Source organism: Hydractinia symbiolongicarpus, chromosome 2 (genome assembly GCF_029227915.1).
Source record: "Hydractinia symbiolongicarpus strain clone_291-10 chromosome 2, HSymV2.1, whole genome shotgun sequence".
Classification (NCBI taxonomy): domain Eukaryota; kingdom Metazoa; phylum Cnidaria; class Hydrozoa; order Anthoathecata; family Hydractiniidae; genus Hydractinia; species Hydractinia symbiolongicarpus.
Genome location: NC_079876.1, coordinates 30740605 through 30760607, shown reverse-complemented (window position 1 = coordinate 30760607; position 20003 = coordinate 30740605). Strand labels below are relative to the sequence as shown.

The following is a 20003-nucleotide window of genomic DNA, read 5'->3' as shown; positions in this document are numbered from 1 at the left end:
TTTTTGCGAAATTGATTTTCGAAGAAATTTAAAAAAAATTTATCAATGTTTAATTTAAAACTGATATTAAAATAACTATGGATGTGGATTTCAATATGAAATTAAAAAATTCAAATTTTGCGGACGCACATTGTGCGGTTAACAAAATGGCCTAATATATCACGGAATTTCATGTCACAGCCATCGACGTCGAACTCTTTTCGTTAAAATTTTTGACAGTTTTTCGATTTAAACGATGATTTAGATTTAAATATTTTTTACAAATATTTTGTCAGAACGTTTTTGCGTCTAGCAAAATTTCGCGTGGATTTTCAAATTCAAAAAGTAACAAAAAGAACATTTTATCATTCTTTCTTGCTTTCTACTAGCTATAGCTTATCCTATCTTATTGTAAAAATCTTTAAATGTCTGTTACGGGAATTTTTTAAATTGTAAAGATAGAATTTTTGTTTTCCAAAGATAAATTAATTTATTTAATAATTTTTGTTTTCTTTGATTTCTTCTTCCAACAACAGCTTTTTAATGACGCTTCTCTTGTGTTCTGTTGTCATGGAAACTGGTTAACATGCACGTTTCGTTAAATCGGTTGACGAGCTTCAGAACAGTTGTTGTGATGTTAGCATTTTAACTCATAACATAATTTAAATTCTTTGACTTATTTTTTAAAGTTTATGTGATTTTCTTATCATAATATGGTGATATTATTTTTAGTAAAAGGAGTACCAGATTTTTTACTATTAATAATAAAATTAAAAAATTTGAATGATTCCGTTCTCAGTCATTACAACTCTCCTTAATGTTAGTGGCTATACTTTTCGAGCTTTTGGTCTCCTTTTATGACTATTTAAAAAAACAGGTAAACAGAATCTGTCAAAGTCAAACTTGCTCTCTACCTGTCCTAGCTTTAACTGCCTTTTGATACTACAAGTGACATCAGTAGTCAACCGAGTTAGGTCAGTTCTTCTAACAGAGGGAAAAATGATCTTTATTTAATTTTATGAAGAAAAATATCAAGAGAATAGATGTTTTGCAAATTTCCGAATCTAATCGATAAAGTGCAACATTTGCGTGAATAGGTATTTTAAACATTTATAATACGGATTCCATAATGTCAAATTGCTTTAAAGTATTTCAAGAAATTTTTATTACGGCACGAAACACATCTTCAAACAGGTGGACAGAATTCGAGTAAATCTCCGCTACTGTTACTCGACAATTGTTTATGACGAATTAACCGAACCAACGAACTATTCATGAATATAAATTTGGAAATCTACCGACAGGTGAAAATATATATTCATATGAAAAAGTTAGGTATAGTGGTAGATTGAATCATCTTCGACCAGACCAGCGGGAAATTGTTTAACCAAGCCATAAAAGAAGAGACTCGAAATAATTTGACGCCACTCTTTTGTCTCACTTTCTTTTTACTCACGCAAGACAATAGAAACCTTGTTCTAAGTAACCGTAACTTACTAAGAATTTGAAGAGTACGACAATTATAAATTTAAATGATACGGGATGATGACTTTGTGGTAGAGTGTTCGCTATCAGCGCGAATGGTCTTGCATTTAATCCCCAGCCAAGTTGAGGACCCTCATTGACAACAGTACCATTGAGACCTGAACAGGCTACCTTGACATTTTTATAGTTCCCAAGAACATCAAAAAAAATAGTCTTTAAATATGTTAAAATATTAAAACATCAAAAAAAATAGTTAGATTTCGAGGGTGAAAAAATTTATCAGTTTGAACACAAATCTCAACCTCAGCATTTAGAATCTCGATTTCTTATTTTTTACTAGAGAGGATTTTATCACTTCTTCAGTAAAATTTTTTTATTTATGTTCTTCCAACACATTGGGGAAAATATGACCAAATTTGTGGATGGTGATGATTAATATTTATAAGATTCGGGGAAGTAGATGATGTTGATAGTTTCTTTTGAAAAACTTAAACATATGCTAAGAAAAAAAAAACACCGGTAACTCCAGACACGCATTATTTTGTTTTTATTAATCTGTGAGTAAACTCAGGGTGTTTACGTTAATATACCGTTACTCTCTGAGTTCAGCGTGAATATTTCTTAAATTTAAGGACGATTTTTCGAAAAGTTATGGAGACAGACCGCAATTTCGTACCTTTAAAATGCTTTTTAGTAAGAGACCTGTCCTTTAATCAATCTTTATCAATCTTTACTTATACTTTAATCTTTATAATATTTTGCAGTTGGAATTACCCAAAATGTCAGACTTAATTAGGAATCATTGTGTTTCTTTTGAAAATTTACATGTTCGCAATTTTTGATAATCCTCTACCTCGCATTCTTATAAAATAGGTTCTTAAAAAGCCGTATCTAAAGATCTGGGAGGTACGGGAACCAACTGGGGGGACTACAGTACGTCAGTAAAATGAAAACGAGCCTTAAGTTATTGTAAGAGTTTTATATTTAATTGTAAACAAAATTTAACTTTTTATAACTACTGTGCGCCCGCTGTCATTGTATCAAAAAACTTTAGACTATTATTTAATTTTATAATACTGTCGGAGGTGTAGCAACCTAAACATCTTTAAATTCTGTTGCAGTGTGACTATTTCACTTTTAGCTAAATAGCTACAACCAAAAAACATCACATAAACTGTCAGATTCTCAATGTATGTTTGGAGCCACAATCGTAAAATTAATTAATATAAAGGTCAAGAAGAGTTTTCCAAACCTCAACACACCCACTTGCAGATCAAACTTATCATATCATGCTGCTTGTCGCCATTTCTAGGGTGAGAAAGATTTGGATTGAGAATTGACATTTCTTGGAATCGACTTTTGCGATTAATTTCTCACGCACGAAACGGTTAAAGCGAAGTCATTCTTAAGTAGGATTTCATTTTTTGCTAATTGAAAATCTGAAAGTTTTTTCAGATTTTTGAGCAGTCACTCAAAAGAGTTTGTCATTGCGCGAAATTAGTTCAGAGATTGCGCACAAAATTTTCTGTGCTAAAATATAATTTTATATTTTTTACAGTACCTAAAATTTCAATATTCTTTTAATATTATTTGTGGAGGAATTCGAATTTGGCCGAAAATTAATTCGGGCAAATACGTTTCTATCACTGCTGTGCCAACATTTATACGCCTAAAAATGAGTACGAATAAAATAAAAGGGACTAGCTTCTTGCCATTACACTTCAAAAGCCAACAGAATTTACATACATTATAAACCACTGTTAGTTCTGTGACAGCAAGGCACGGCCCTACTTATAAGCATTATTGGAATTATGAAAAGCATTAATTTTTACAAGCTATGGAAACAGAAAAATTCAGACATTGTCAAATTATTTTTTTATGGAGATTACATGTTTAATTTACAGACTTGCTTTCACTATTAAGTATCAGTGCTTGTGTACATATAATTCAAATTATTAGTTTTATAATTCAACAACAACAATAACAAATGTAAACGGACCATATGTCAAAACACAAAACTTGGATCACTTTAAACAGACCGTGTATTGTAAGTCTTTAAAAGTTCCAAAATGTGAAGATGCTCTAAAAATCTGGATTATAGAATTTCATCATTAAACGTAAAGTGTAATTCTTCTTTTGTTTAATATAGGAACTTAACGATTCATATTTGGGCAGGTAGACCATTTTGTGGTTGTAACTGAGCAAGCGTACTTAATATAGCTAAATACAGTTCCATATATAGTATTTTCTCCAATTAACGAATACTCTAAAAGGCGGACACCTCTGATTAGCGGACACTTTGGTCATACACCGGCCGTTTTCTAGTCAAAGTCTCAGAAAAAACTTTCCAAAAAGCGGACACTTAATTAGCGGACTCTCTAATTATTTTTTGCACCAAAGAACAAATATTTTTTTCTCCAAATAAAAGCGAGCAAAATAGACAAAAATGAATAGCTCAGATGAAGTAAATTGGAAAGTAAGCTCCCTAGAAACGTGTAGATAAATATATTCGAAAAGAGTCTGGAAATATAGAAGAGATTTCATCTGATGACGATGACGAAGATGCTGATAATTCTGTGATTAAAAAATAAGAATTTTCTATTGTCTCAACGCTAACAATGCTTGACGGGCTTAAACGATCTCAATAGAGAGGAAAGAGAAACTCTTTCCTCTAGTAAGGAGAGACTAAAAATCGTCAAGATAAATATCAGAAAACAACAATTAATTAATCATTATCCATCATTTGTTAAAAAATTAGAAGACTTTAAGGATCTGTAAAGATTGAAAGTTTGTTTAGGTATGTTAATATTATATTATCATTTGTTATTTTTCCTTTGTGATACAAAAATCGGCTTCATTTTTCAATTTGCGGCTTAAAAACTTTCCAAAAGGCGGACACTTCCAATTAGCGGACACTTTGGTTGATGGTGTCCGCTAATTGAAGAGTATACTGTACTGTTGTGTTTTGAATACTTCGTCTGACGAAAGTAGGACAATTTAACCAGTGTTCGAAATAGGGGGAGAGAATACTGCAAAATTACCAAGACAAAAAAGTCATAAAATTTGTTGGATGAGTGAAAGCAGTCTAATTGCCGGAAACAGTAAATGCGCGGATTCCCGTAAATCCAGACCTGGCCGACTGAAGTTTAATGTAAACAAAGAAAGTCCCGCTTATTAAACCATCTTCCCGTTCGTTTTCGAATTAGGAAGATGTTGGAATCAAAAGAGGTTGAATTTCAGAGGAATGTATTAGAATTATATATTAATAATTTTTTGTTCTTTATGAGAACATGACTTTTTATATTGATCTTTATTTATTCATCAAATTATTGGAATTCATGCAAACCTTTAACTTGTTTTTAATTTTCTCACAATCTTTTTCTTAATATTTTTTCCAGCAACATCATATGCAGTTTTTCCAGTTTTACTTTTTATGGTGATGTCAATACCATGTTGTCGCAACAAAACATCAACACATTCGATTTGACAATACCATGCAGCCAAATAAAAAGGTGTGTCATTGGTAAGCGTTAAATTATTGATGTTTGTTACGTCGTGGTCACACAACACTTGTAATATCTTCTGACGACCAAACGCTGCTGCGTAATGATAAACGTTCGACTTGTAAAAATCTTCCGCCCAAACATTACTTCCATGAGAGATCAAAAGTTCAATCATTGTTGTGCTGTCGGTGTACAATGCTGCCAACATCAATAGTGTGCGTTGATAATCAACATCCCGAATATGAACGATTTCTGAGTGAAATTGTAGAAGTTCCCTCACTTTATCGATGTTGTTATGTGCGATGAGATTTTTAATATCTAAATAATAAGTAAAGTAATAAAGAATTTAAAAACTCGTACAAGAAAAAAGAAGAAAAAATTTTTTTAGCAAACCTAAAATGTTGAAAACGGAAGCTGGTCCACCCAATGACCAATTGTAAAAAATATAAATATTAAACAGAAAAGTAATAAAAATTCAATCATAATTAAAACTTTCATAGTTATGCTGATGTCAGCAGTTTTAGGGATTCAGCGTTTTGGGATTATCCTCCAACTTTACATGCCTTTTTTCGTGAAAAAATGTTAAAAGTAAATGTTTTTAATAAATACATCTTCCATTAAAAGGATTAGATTTGCAGAAGACGATCTTTGCTAACTTTCCAACATATTCTACACACAGAAATATAACAGACAAGCCGGAAAAATGATTTGCAGACGTCATCTTTTTGTCATAACGAACAGTTTCAACCTCAAAATATAGATCGACTTCATTTTTATCGATGATTTAATAAAATTATTTCAGTAATTTTAACTAAGCTCTGCGAATTTTCGCCAGCAACTGAATAAAAATATTTATGATCTAAACTTTTACTTCGATAATCCTTACTTGTAAAATTTCGTGGTAATTTTCCGAAGCAAATATATCCCTTTATTTTATATACACACTGCATTAGGAAAGACATCTATCAAATAGACAAAAGAGGAATAAAAACAATATTCTTACTTAGAAATGTAATTTGTTTCGTTGCTCGAGATGAAGTGTTTCTTGGACTAATAAAAAAAGTTAATACACATGTACACTGTGAAGAACTTTAAGCTGGGTATTAAAGATAATAAGCAAGCAAACAATGACGCAGGCTCGCTCTATTTAAATATTTTCCCTAAACATTTATGGAATTCTCTTAACAACTTTGAAATTCACTACAGCGCTTTTTTATTAAATTTCCTTTCTTTATACATGATTTTCTTTTATTTATTTCGTTGAAGTTTCACATTAGCATTAACGTTTCACCCCAGTAATTTCGGGTCATCTTCAGCACGTTTTTAGTGTAAGGAAAAGTAACAATTTGTTTTTGAAAAAAAAAGATAGGAAATATCAAGAAGAAATATTAATTGATCTGAAGATTTTGGAAAAAAGGTCACCAAAATTCACGCGTTTAATTCTGAGGCTATGTTTTTTAGGATATTATTGCTCGGCTTTGTTGAATCAAAAGTTGTAAAGTTTTTCAGAAGGTCTGTAATTGGGTTCAAAAATCCTTCATAGCCGTTGATTTTTCATAAAAGAAAGGCATGGTTTATACCATGTCATGTTACCTTGGCTTTTTCTTTGTCATTGTTTTATCACCTTGACCTTTATTCTGTCCAGCCAAATCCTTGTATATTTGCTGCTCCATTGCATTTAGCCTGGGTATCAAACTTTTTTTCATAGCATGTATTACATCTCTGTTTTCCTTAATGTTCTTTTTATTCATTTTGATGTCATCTTTATTCACTTTGATGTCATCTTTATTCACTTTGATGTCATCTTTATTCACTTTGATGTCATCTTTATTCACTTTGATGTCATCTTTATTCACTTTGATGTCATCTTTATTCATTTTGATGTCATCTTTATTCACTTTGATGTCATCTTTATTCACTTTGATGTCATCTTTATTCACTTTGATGTCATCTTTATTCACTTTGATGTCATCTTTATTCACTATGATGTCATCTTTATTCACTTTGATGTCATCTTTATTCACTATGATGTCATCTTTATTTATTTTGATGTCATCTTTATTCACTATGATGTCATCTTTATTCATTTTGATGTCATCTTTATTCATTTTGATGTCATCTTTATTCACTTTGATGTCATCTTTATTCACTTTGATGTCATCTTTATTCACTTTGATGTCATCTTTACTCATTTTGATGTCATCTTTATTCACTTCAATGGCTTTTGCATTTTCTTTGATGTCATCTTTAGTCATTTTGATGTCATCTATATTCACTTCAATGTTATCTATATTCAGTGTAATGTCATCTATTGTCTGCATTTTTTTTAATATTTAGCTCTTGTATTTCTATTTTACTTTTATTTATTGAAACTTGAAATTGTTCCAAGTCATCCAGATTACCAGATTTCAAATCTTTAACAAAGTTGATTTTGTATCCAAGCCATGAAAGATGCTTTTCCATATTGTTCCATTGTTTTTGAAACTCATCATATGTTATGTTGGGATTATGCATTATAAAATTTCTGGCATGTTTTAATCCTCTGATGCTGTTTTCCTTTCTTTTGCTTAATTTTCCGGTAGCAACTAAAAAGTCTGATAATAGGGTGACATCAAATTTTCTTGAATCTGTTCTTTTATTGGCTGGTAGAATAATTTTTCGCTGGTCTTTGTCAAGATGAACTTGTTTGTTTTTAACAAAGATTTCCAATTCCATATACAAAGCAGATGGATCTGACGGAAAATTTCCATTTCTGGAGTCGTGAAATAAATATCGCAAATGCTTTTCCGCTTCGTGATTGAAAGTTACCAATCGAAGTTTATATTCGCTATCAGCTATCAGCTTTTGGTGGGATGAATCCATTGTGAATAAATCTACAGATGTACTGAAACTACTGTGGGTTAGTGAATGAACCAAGACATCAAAACATCTAAGTTTATATCTGAAAACAAAATTAAATTTGTATATAAATTGCTGTATGTATAACCCTTTATTTAAGCAAAACAATATTCAAACAATTTAAAAAATTGTACTTCTTGACTTAATTAAAGCAACTGACAGAAAAAATAATTTCCCATGAAACAAATAAAAAATCTGTTTAGATGACAAAATATATTGACAATTCAAGCACGAATATCTGTTTTGATTTCAAACTTTATTTTAAAGACTTTTAAAAATAGACAAAGATTATCAAATTCTTCATCAATTTAATACACATTTAATTTATAGACTGTAAAAATATATTAATCTGAACTCATAAATATTAATTATTACTCTATACCCAGCATTCTAAGAAATTAACTATTTTTTCATTTATAAATTATTTACTAATATATTTTGTCTTAGCAAATTGTTATTTTCGTCAAACTTTTACAATAGTTAGACACTAGTCAGTGAAAAAATCCACGACTTCGTTTGTTTCTTTTATACCACATTGCCTGCCTCTCGCTACCTGAGGTACCATTTTGCGTGACAGACAGACAGACGTATACGGGTATTATAATATAGATGAATTAAGAAATTAAACAAAAATGGAGAGACTCATCTCTCCATTTTTCGTGAAATTAAGACAGCTTCTAGATACAAATTTAGCTTTTTGTAATTTTGAAAAAGGGGATAGGCTTTTTAATAAATCTTTCTTGTTTTTCAAATTGTCTACGTTTGTCTGATAATCTTAAGAAAATTAAACAATCTAAAATAGGGTTCACCATAGTGCTTCATTTATTATTCTTGTTGTTGAAAACACATAATAAACCGTATCAGATATATCCTATGCAGCAATATAACTATGCCATATCCATTAAAGTTAAAAAACCTCTTACACAGAGAAATGTAACAATTCGGGCCACCCTGGGGGCTAAAAAAGCCACCCCTTTCAACTCTTTTATCATATCTTCGAAACATACCGTTTTAGGGATTGAAATTTGGTGACTTTCATCATTTTTATTTCAGGTGGGCACAAAATTTAGTCTAAATTTCTTTTCTTTAAATATCAATATCCACATTTCAAAAGTGATTTTAGTTTTTTTCTGCTTCTATCAAGTAATTTTACACATAGCGTTTGCAACCGTTTTTCAAAAGTTTCTGTTTCACCGTTTTCACCGTTATAATCGGAAATATAAGATAACGTCATCTTGGACTTGATGATGTCATCCAACTTTTTTTTTAACCTAATTTTCGTCAAATGTGCTAAGAAACATTTGTGGTAAGCTTGGTGTTTTTATGCCAGCCTGAAGTACGGCCAAATTATGCTGTCTTCTTGATATCTTTTGAACCCTTAAAGTGATGCAGTACACTGTATTTTCAGCATAACATTTAGAATAATATCGAGACTGGGTAGTCCCTAAAAATTAAGAGAAGTGTAATTGCAACCTAACCTTGAGGAGCCAAAAATTTATCCTACTTTATTCTGCATACAAATAACCTTTCCAAATACATTTGTTGTTCATGTGGGTGTCCCTACTGGAGAATTCTGAGTATCGTATGTGGTGTGGGTAGGGCAATGCCCAAAGAAAGATAGGCGTCATCAGACGCACCTTCCTTGTTTCTTATACCGCTTTCTGCTCTGGTAGTGAAATTAAAGCATGATAAAATCAATTCAAACATAGACGAAACATGAAAACAATACAAATGTAATGTGTCAAATGAATAAGCAAATCAATAAGAAACGTTGGGATGTGACACCATCACAAAAAGAATGAATCTTCGTTGTCCCACTTCAGTTCGTACGAACAGAAAAACATTTTGTATAGCTACAATCTGTTATTCATGTTTAATACCATGCAGTCAGAAAAAGAGATTTTTCTAAATTTTCCATACAAGTTTAGCCCATATTTTGTAAGTATGTTGCAAGGATATTGTGAGGCTTTAATAAGAACTGCTTACATTTATTGAGGCTGCTGAAACGACAAATTTAAGCTGAGTAAAACCTGAGCTGGAAGAACCACTGAAAAGCATTGTGAGTATTTTAAAGTGTACTCAAATAGCAAGAAGATAATACACCTTTCTCTAATTAGTTTTGTTAATACTACTAAAAACGCATTTTCACATGCCAGAATAAAAATAAAAATTGATACACACACCAATTCAATGATGTTAAATATGATCTTAAAGTCAAAACATCAAAATTCTTAAAGTTGAAGTTAACCAAAAATGTGCTTGTAAACAACAGCGACCAAAAATGTGCTTGTAAACAACAGCGGCGAATTTAGGATTTGTTTCCCCAGGTGTAAAAGCAACCCGGAAGAGGCTACATTGCCCGTAAGGGCGATCAAAAACAACATGGATTGTGAGCACCTTATGAAACGTCATGTGTCTTGTAGTAAATAATTTTTTATTTTATTTGTAAATACATCGAAAAATTTTAGTAATAACAGCATTAATTATTTTTCTTCGTTTTTAATTTCCGCCGACCGCTACGCGAGGCGGAATCTTTAAAATCGCCTTGAGGGAGAGACAGCGCAGCTAGGCTGGATGCACGGGGTTGTGATATTTAGGCGTTAGGCTAAAATATTTGCTCGGACTCTGTCATTGTGATTACCTGAGAAGCCAACAGGAAAACTTCGTTTTGTTTACAACTAATAAGAGTACAGATTGTAAATAATCTGATCTTCACGATTTTCCAGTATTCTACATTCCTTGGTCAAAGCTTTGGACTATGACCAAAAGCATTTTGAATTCTGGTTGTACAAATCTTGTCCTTTGGCTGTGCCTGTGGGGAATTTCTTTTAGGGTTGGCTTGCTGGTAGGAACTCCAGAGTAGTTTATATTATAGTATACTTGATATAAGGTAAGAATATTGTGTTTTGATTATAGCTAGCTGTTGCTTTTTAGCTGATTTCGAACTTTATATCAAAGATTTGTGTATTGCTCACTTATATACTATGTTTTAATCGTTTTTTACATCTATATTATAACCAGGACATGTATGTTTTTTTGTAAGCTGAAAATCCAGTCCAGATATACGTTTAACCTTTCTAATTCACGACATCGTCGACACTGCAATTGGCCGAGGCGAATACCCAGGTGTTAACAAAAATTACCGATTTAAGTTGGCATGTATTCACCATAGGTTTTATTGCATTTGGGTGTGACTTAATTTACATATATAAGTTTTATTCTCATTTTCTTATAAATTTCTCTCTAAATGTAACTGCAATTTGTGTTTGGGAGCATAAAATCACAATCGAATTATAAATTGCCCACATGAAACGGAGTTTGCTAACTTAGAGCAGACAAATGGTAGTTCATGTTAGGAATTTTTTGCCAACAAGAAATAAATTGAATTAGAAGGGCTGATGTTTAAATACCTTCATAGACTATAAGATCAAAATTATGAGTCTACAATTGCTATATAATACAATTAAAGAACACTTGAGGGTGAAAAAGCGGAAAATCTGCTGAAATTTAGAAGTTACTATAAAAAACCTGACCCTATTAAAATGAAAGCAGTTTTAAACTTGCAAGAGAGAATGTTTTTGTCTTTTTGGTGATATTTCACTGAAATTGTGGTTTACCGATGTTGCACAAATTTTTAAAGAAGTATAACTAAAAAAATCAAATATTTTCACAAGTAGTAATAATTTTTGTGTTAGTCTTTCTTACATGTGGAATATGTTGTGAACACTGTGAATAAAATCATGTAATATATCTGTCATGTATATACGTTATCTTCCTGATGGTTTTAAAATTAGATGGAGGGATAAAAATGAGTGATAAATATGTTGTGTATGGAAAAGTATCCAATTGTATTATTTTTCCTCATTTTTTGAATGTTTTTTCTTTTTCAGATCACCCTTTATCAAAACATCCACCGTCGGCATTTTCAAATTGAGCGAGAGAGTAAGAATAACGCTTAAATTCTGAAACATTCTGAAGTTCAATGTTACATAAAAGAATTTGTATATATTATAAAATGTCCAAAATTTTCTAGATTAATTTCAAAGACAACAAGTTAAAGCTTTTATTTTTTTAGAGAATACTATATGTAAAATATTTTATTTTTTTATTTATATATAGACATTCTTTTTTTATAAGAACATGAATATGGAAGAAAGCCCTTTCAATGTTTTTAACGTTTGAAATGCAGCCTATAAATATTCTTGAGATGTTCTTAATTTACCGTAAATGACGAATAAGCACGTGGAGAGGAAGCTTATTTAATTTCGCCCATTACAGGGGGCGCTTAATTGGCAGGGCAGTTAATTAAGTAGTAGTGCTTATTCAGCAGGGGGTGATTATTCTGTAATTTACGGTGTTACCGTAATTTGGTGATAATTTCTACAGATTGTAGCACTTGGAATTTTTATATTTTTTAATATCTTTATTAAAAAAATTTGTAGTCAAGCTTCTTAAAGCCTTAGAATAATCTTAACATGTTCTTAATTTTTGAGACTTATGTTCTTATATACTTTGTTTCGTCCTTAGAACAAAAGATATTTACGCTGGGCGTATTTTGTTTTTTTCTTTGTTTTTAAACTTGTTATACTTTAGTTGCAAATAATATGCATCGCGTTTTTGTTTTTTGAGAATATTCTCACACTATATGACATATTTTAATGCCATACTTATTATCTCTGCTGATGGCGGAAATCTTCAACCCATCGGGCTTCTTATTTCCCAACAATAAGCTTGTTTTAATACATGGTTTTTTTGTAAGCACACTGAGCTTGAATACGCTAATAAGCGTATTCAAGCTCAGATAGGAGACTTTCTTAGGCATGTGCTAAGCATATTGCCCAGCCTTGGAGAATTTTTGGTATTTTAATTCCACAGACTTCTCTAATGCCTTACACGATGAGCTTATTACTTGCCTTGTGTAATTGTACCATTTGTTGCTGTTTTTTATAGTTAAAAATGGTAACATTTTATTTTGTCCACATAGCTGATTACGCATCGTTCAAGTTTTTTCTAATAAGCATAACGCAAGCACATACTTATCTTAATTGTGTGTTTTTTGTGTAAGCATATCCCAGCCTAATTTCGAATTTTCACTTGCTTATTAAAAAAACAATGATGACGTAACTTTAAGCCAATAACATTGGCGTATTTTTTCAATATGGTAACCAATTACCTGTTATTTGCATGGGAAAATTCAAACGGAAAGGTAATATTCAGATTTTCTGCATTTTTAACATAATCTTATGCATTACAAAGTGTTATAAAGACACTTAATCTTAAAATTATTAGATTAAATGCCTTTTAAATATCATGTCAAAATCTTTTCAAAATTAATGCAAGCAATTTGTAAAAAATTGCAGTTTGTGGTATAATAGAGAAGAATGTCCTTTAGATTCCTTTTACAACTTATTCTTGTGTTTTTTATATTTCAAATATAGGATATAACCGCAGTTCTAAAAAAAAATTATTTCAAGTTCATTCTCAATATCCAATTTTTTTTAGACACAAGTTATATAAAAATTAAACAAGTACGGGTTGAATAACTGCTTTGGGTTAAGATTCAAAAAACAGACTATAGTTAATTAGCAAATTTTTGGGGGTTTAAGGCAATAAATAAAAAACTAAAGTTTGTTATTTATTGACTAGAGTACGTTTGTATTAATTAGTTAATTGATTCCATTATAAATAAAGAAAGGGTATTTAAATGTGTTTTATTTCAAACTATCAATTTTATCACTGCTCCTTATTTCTTTATAATAGTAGCTTGCTCAGTAGGCAAAAAAAAGGTGATGCTAAAAATTATATTTTGATGAAGATTATTTTTTGTCTTTTATAATATCTGCTTCGTTTGTTTGGAGTTGCTGTTAGAAGTTTTGTCTTCCTGCATTCCAATTTACAAGTAAGTGAATTTTTTGGATTACTTGAAGATATATATTTTCTTCTGATTCAAACAAAAACCGCTGGGCGCTGCAACAATCAAATGTTTTTGTAGCGTCACAATACTATGAAAACATTCGAAAAACTTTGATGTAATAAATATATGTCAGTCCTATTTATAGATTTGCTTTTAGAGTATAGCACAAGGTCAGGTCCCGAAGAGGACAAAAAGCCAACTAGTAGGGGACACCCGGGTTTGAACCAGGGGCCTCTCGATAAAAACTTTCTTCATAGCGTTGCCGAGAGACTACCTGGTGTCAAATCACATAGTGACGGTCATCTGAAAAATAGTTCTATCCAATATAACGTTGTTGACTTAAATTAAAAATAGAACGAACTTAACAGAGGATTCATGATTGTGATTTGCTCCACCTTATTTCACCCCTGATCTAACATATATAAATTTCTGTCTTAACTAGGTAATACACTACATAAATCAAAGTTGAGAAAAAGTCATAACGAAAAAGTAACCCAAAGACGAATATATAATGAGTTTAAAACGTTGTACAATTTTTAAGCAGGGCGTTAAAACTATGCAGGGCGCTAAAGGAAGAAGTGAGACTGTGTCTATTAAGCCGAATTGACTAGAAGTTATAATTACAGAGACACTCAATTTTTTTAATTATATTTTGTTTTAAATCAGAGATGTTTTCGATTGCTTTTAGCTATTAACTACAAGACACATGGCGCTTAACGTAAGTTCCTTAGTATTGTTTCAACAAACCTGTTTACCTTTAATCATTGAAAGCCTTCATACATAAGTCATCTAAAGTTTCAAGTTTTTTTATTTCTTACGTAAGCTTGTTTTCTTTAAGGTGGTCGGTCCTATACCTGAAAATCACAAAAAAATAATTTTTTTAATTTTATCGTTTTTATACATCTGCGTAGAAAACATTGTTCTTTTTTTTATTTCGTTATCAAAAATAAGTAGTAGTTTTCAAAAATCAGAAATTTTCCTTGGATACGGCCTTAGCAACGTTCCTCTTGTTATTTGCCCTAAAATTTAGTTTTTTTGCCAAACCCGGGGTTTCATTTTAATCTATGGGCCTTGGGTTTTCAGCAGGTGTTTCAAGGTATAGCTAATAATAGAATGAAAGCGTGTTTGAAGAGTGTGTTGTTGTAGAGAGATTTGGCTTGCCTTGTTCCTAGTATACTTATTTAAACAGTATCTTCTTGTTGCAATTAAAAATTAAGAAAAGGTTGCGTAGCATTCTCGCAAGTTGCAAGCAAAATTTGTTCATCAAGAACCAGAGGCGGCATTGTTCGCGGGGATATGGGCCTTAAAGCCGTTAGCACTCTCCCCCTCCCTGTCAGGATGGGACAAAACATAGGATCATTTGACACTCAGTTTTGCGAAAGCGGCGTACTGACTCTCTAGCGTACTTTTTATTTTGCGAAATACAATTTTGCTACACTAGACTTTAATTTCGAGGAGCCACCACATTCGGGAAAATTGCAAGAACTAATTGAGCAATTTAAATCACCTGCTCTGGTATATATTTTTAAGAATTTCTAGGAAATGTGACAGGACTACGCGCTTTTTTTGTAAGAACAACTGTATAAGGACATGACACAAATATTTTCCGATGAATAGGAACAACACTGTTTTTGCAACTAACAACCTGAGTCTGAATTTTGTTAGAAAATAAGAACAAACCAGAATATGAATTTTCTAGCACTTCTTTTTAAACTACTGTAAAGTTTCTTAAGTGAGAACAAGCAGGACTTAATTCGGAAGTTGTGTAGGCATTAAAACAACGCAAGAACAAATCAGAAGAAATCGGGTGCAAAAAGTAATTAAACAAAATCTATTTTCTGTAAATTTTAATTGCGTGGGTTTTGAACATTTCTGAAAGCATTCTAACAATACAAAACATTTGAAATTAACTTCCATTTTTTGTAAATAAAAACGTGATTTTGAATCCAATCTTTTAAATCTATAAATTTACAAAATAATAATGACAAAATCATATAGGGTTTAATTTGTTTGTTTAATCACGTCTCGCACGTAGTTAGATTACATTCTTGTCTATACATTAAACTTTCAGCTTTCTGAGGTGTAGTTAGATGACCTAAAAAAACAAAAAAAACTATTAGAAAAGGAAAAATACTGTTTCAAAGCATCATCCACGTTACAGGCATAATTACACAGAAATTTTACAAGTTACAACAATCGTTTTTATACATAGGAGTGCACACACAAGGCCTAGTTTCATTCTAATAAAAATCAATTTGACTGACATATTGTAAACAAGAACACATGTTTTTACAATAAGAAACACGATCATAGAAACAGCAGGCTGATATTACAAGAACTTTTAAGTGTAACTTAATAAAAAAAAATTAATAAATCGACTGGTTTTCGCTGAAAGGTATTTTAAGGTTTACAATCCCTGACGAAACTTTATTTCGTTTTCCAAATTTCTTTTAGAGGAGGAAAATTTGTCCATTAGTTTATTTACTGAGTAGTATGACACAAGTGTCATTCTTCTTATAAATTTATTAATAAGTCTAGTATGTTTATTATTGCAAAAAATAAGAAATGAACTCTTCCCAAAGGTATTTTTTTATTTTGTTCCAAAATTTCGAAATTTTAAAAATAACCCGTGCCACAATAGAAAAAAACTCAAGAAATTCTGCATTTGACATTAATAATAGTGCACCAACCTCGTCCCCAGGGCATCTTGTATCTTTTCTGACCCCGGGACGGCGATACGAACATCCGTCCCGGGGTCAGAAAAGATACAAGATGCCCTGGGGACGAGGTTGATAGTGCACCACAAAAGATTTCCTGAGATTAAAAAACTTACAAGCATACTAATCTACCATACTGAACACAAAAGCTGCGGAAAACACGAAATTTGATTAAGGTCTATTATGTCGATTTACATTCTCAAAGGGTCATTCAAGAGTAGTTTTTACGTATCATTAGCTATACCACATTATGGTAAGCTCATGAAACACAATGCAAAAACATAGGGTTAGATGTGTAAGGAAAATGATGAAGTCCAAAATATTTTTTATCTTTTATAAATACTTTTACATATGTCCAAACTTAATCTCACAAAAACAATAATTACATTAACAGTCGCCACCATTGTTTGATAAAATAGTTCAGATTAAGAACATATATCAGTTAAAAGACGCTAGTAGCATCAGTACAAAAGTTTTTAACCACAAATGAGCAAATACCTTAAAGAATGAAAGACGGGGGTAGGGGGTACAAAGCCAACTTATTGGCATTTTTAGCAAACTTTTATTAGAGCTGCTCGGTCCAAAATTATTTGTTCTAGTAGACGAAAATAATACCTACCTTGAAAAAACATCAGTCATATTTTTTACGCTTATTTTATAGGATTTTTTTTCTATCGAAAGTTTGAGAATCTCAATAATTCTCTTAGTATACTTCGAGTAGCAATTACCACAGTAAAGTACCACAGTTTTGCTTCGCAATAAATAAAGTGGGAAGCTTTTAGCTGGTACTAATGTGTATCAACTGAAGAAGGCAATCAGTGCAATATTGTACCATTGTTCTCGTGCATCTGATTTGGACTTCAAATATCGAATGTGTCCACGTACTCTGGTGATAGCCGATAGTCACTATCAAGCTGACCGATTGAACGGCACAAGAACGTATAAGGAAACACCAGGCTTACCAGTAGCAATTCGTGAAGCCATTAAACCAGTGTTTCTTTAACTTAGTGGCAACAAGCTACCGAGAAAATATTTGCACGGTCAGACTCGAAACAACAATGAGTCAATAAATGGTGTCATTTGGAAGCGTTGCCCTGACGATGTTTATGTTCGATGTTGTGCCATAGAAATGGGTGACAAAATGATAAAATTTAGCATTTGAATAGAGTTTTCATTGACAATAATATCTAGTCATCATAAATAAACAGGGTGTCTAGCAGACCCTGAAAAACCTTAAAAACCCTAAAAACCCTAAAAATCCTGAAAGGTCCTGAATTTATTTAGGTGGCCCTGAAAACCCTGAATATCATAAAAATTAGCCAAAAAACCGGTAAAACCCTGAAAAATATTTCTCTTTTAGTTTTCAATAATGTTTTATGTGACAGCGTTCAATAAAAGTAAAATAACGTCATGTAGAAACTATTTTTTATGAGTTACATTTATACTCATTAGAAATATTACATTCATAATACTCTATAACATCATATAATATAATATTATAACATCTTGGTGTAGCTCTGCTCTTGAAACCTAGAATTGAGGGTAAGGGAAACATATTTGTCTGTCACGCAAAATGGTAGCTTAGCTGCGCAAGTATAAAAAGGACGAGCGAACCCGTGGATTTTTCCACGGGCTAACAACTAGTTTTTTTAAATTTGGGCAAATTTTGAACGCTAAAACTTAAATGTGCATAAATAGACACCAATTAGTACTTTTAATTTGAATTTTACTCAGCACATGTGTTTTCATAATGTAAATGGCTATCAAAAATTTGAAGCAAATATCTTTTATTATTCTTAAGTTATTGACTGCAGCGCATATAGTACTTTTTCAGTCCCGATGGACCAAAAAAAAAACATCCAAATTAAATTTTGTATTTTTTACTTTCCCATTGTGTTTTATACAAGTAATGGTACCCTTAGTCCAAAAAATATTGGCACACAGGGCAGAAAATCATATTTTAGCATTTCAGGTATACGACCACCTTAAGCAGTGTTTGCAAGGAACTAAAAATTGTGTCGAGATTTTTTCAACTTTTTAGGATGAAGGAAAACAGAGCAAACAAGGTATTTTCGATTTGTTTCTTTACCATATGTGAATGTTTTTTAGGAAATTTTTGTATGTCAATGTTTCTAAGAACTTCCATTCCTCCTTAAAGTTGAACTCCATCCAACTACCCGCACATGACGGTCGGTTGTTTGATTTCGCAGTGTTTAAATTTAACCTTTTACTTTTCAGTTTGTGCTGTGTTTATAATCATTATGGCCATTGGTTTAGCAATTGCCATGATAATTATAGGTATGATTTATTCACCTGTCTATGTACAAAGATTTTTCGGAATTATTTCCATATTTTGTAGGAAGGAGTTCTCCCCAAAACTACTTCGCGACAAGTTTCCCAGAATAAATTCTACTTTTTGCCTTACTTGGTAACCAAAATTTTGTTTTATAGGCGCTAAGAATATCGACAATTGTCCTTCACAAGATCTTATTCCAACTTATTTGATTGTAAACGGCATTACATCTCTCATATTGATCTTTACTTCAATCGCCTGTAACGCATGTATCGTAGCCCTACCAGAGGAAAATGTTTTTCATATTTGGCTATCCGGCATAAAACCACTCTTCCTAGGATTATTGGGTTTATTCCACTTCGCTTGGTTTATTTGCGGCAATGTATGGGTGTTTCAATATTACGAGCCATCCTACGCACCATCCAACGTACCGGGAGTGAGGTATTGCGACGAAACAACGTATAAATTCGCCTTTTGGCTCATCATTATGGGGTACATCTTCACGGTGTTTGGTTATTGTTTCCACTGCTGTTCGAAACAATATTCAAATCAAAAACGTGAACAAGAAATTATGCGCGCAATGCACGTGCTGCGACAATCAGATCGCGTACAGGGGAAGCAAACAGTTAACAATGTTATACTCAATATGTATCAGCCATCTTTGTAGTTTTGTATTTAAAATGTAACACAAAAAATGCAAAAATTTACACTGTTCAGGTTAATAAAATCTTTTGTAATAGCATTGTCGATAGCATTGACGGTGATCTGAAAAATAAAACGTGGTTGACTAAAAAGCCTACCACGCTTTCAGGGTGGGCCATAAGTTGGAGATAAAACAGACTTAACAAAAGATTTATAATTGTGACAAGCTACACTTTTTTCTGGAGAATTATTCCAACTCCGATCTACGATGAAATGAATTCTTATCTTAGCTAAGGTCAAACACACACGTATTAAGCTTGAAAAAAGTCGTAACGAGAAAGTAGCCTAGAGGCGAATATGCAGAGAAAAAAGTTGTATAATTTTTAAACAGGACATTGGATCAGTGCAAGGGGTTAAATGGCATTTTCACTGAAGCGGTGAGCGAAGTAGAAACTGTCCAAAGTCTAATGAATACGTCAAACAACTACCGCGTTTTTATACACTTGCACCCGATCAGCAGTTGTGAGTATCAAAAAATATGAACTTCTGCTGTTTTTTTGTGAAACTTATGT

The 20003-nt window shown here is 31.9% G+C and overlaps 3 protein-coding genes across 3 annotated transcripts in view; 1 reads left to right on the top strand and 2 right to left on the bottom strand.

Annotated features, from left to right (window-relative positions):
* Nucleotides 1-2036, bottom strand: part of LOC130630617 (guanine nucleotide exchange factor subunit RIC1-like) — a 68836-nt gene extending 66800 nt beyond the window's left edge. Inside the window, exon 1 of the mRNA XM_057444180.1 lies at nt 2027-2036. The gene's annotated coding sequence lies outside the window, so the exon portion shown is untranslated. The remainder of the gene's footprint in view (nt 1-2026) is intronic.
* Nucleotides 2037-4297: 2261 nt separating this feature from the next.
* Nucleotides 4298-7295, bottom strand: LOC130630625 (uncharacterized protein PF3D7_0210200-like). The gene is made up of 3 exons (XM_057444193.1): nt 6561-7295; nt 5971-6017; nt 4298-5285 (listed from the first exon to the last, which is right to left on the bottom strand). Exons 1-3 carry the CDS (start codon nt 7286-7288, stop codon nt 4813-4815), a joined length of 1248 nt encoding a protein of 415 aa, XP_057300176.1. The 5' UTR covers nt 7289-7295; the 3' UTR covers nt 4298-4812.
* A 5937-nt stretch (nt 7296-13232) lies between these two features.
* Nucleotides 13233-19673, top strand: LOC130630640 (transmembrane protein 272-like). The gene is made up of 5 exons (XM_057444210.1): nt 13233-13764; nt 14468-14497; nt 18538-18562; nt 18735-18794; nt 18948-19673. Exons 2-5 carry the CDS (start codon nt 14486-14488, stop codon nt 19454-19456), a joined length of 606 nt encoding a protein of 201 aa, XP_057300193.1. The 5' UTR covers nt 13233-13764; nt 14468-14485; the 3' UTR covers nt 19457-19673.
* Nucleotides 19674-20003: the final 330 nt, after the last annotated feature.

Bases quoted from the DNA above. Each gene is read 5' to 3' on its own strand.
- LOC130630625 (XM_057444193.1), bottom strand. From the start codon at position 7,288: ATGCAGACAATAGATGACATTACACTGAATATAGATAACATTGAAGTG. The intron at 6,018-6,560 runs GTAACATGACAT...TTTTTTTATTAG, and splicing joins ATGACAAAGAAAAAGCCAAG to TCCAAGAAACACTTCATCTC. The intron at 5,286-5,970 runs GTAAGAATATTG...CTTATTATTTAG, and splicing joins GAAACAAATTACATTTCTAA to ATATTAAAAATCTCATCGCA.
- LOC130630640 (XM_057444210.1), top strand. The intron at 18,563-18,734 runs GTATTTTCGATT...TTTACTTTTCAG, and splicing joins AGGAAAACAGAGCAAACAAG to TTTGTGCTGTGTTTATAATC. The intron at 18,795-18,947 runs GTATGATTTATT...TTTGTTTTATAG, and splicing joins AATTGCCATGATAATTATAG to GCGCTAAGAATATCGACAAT.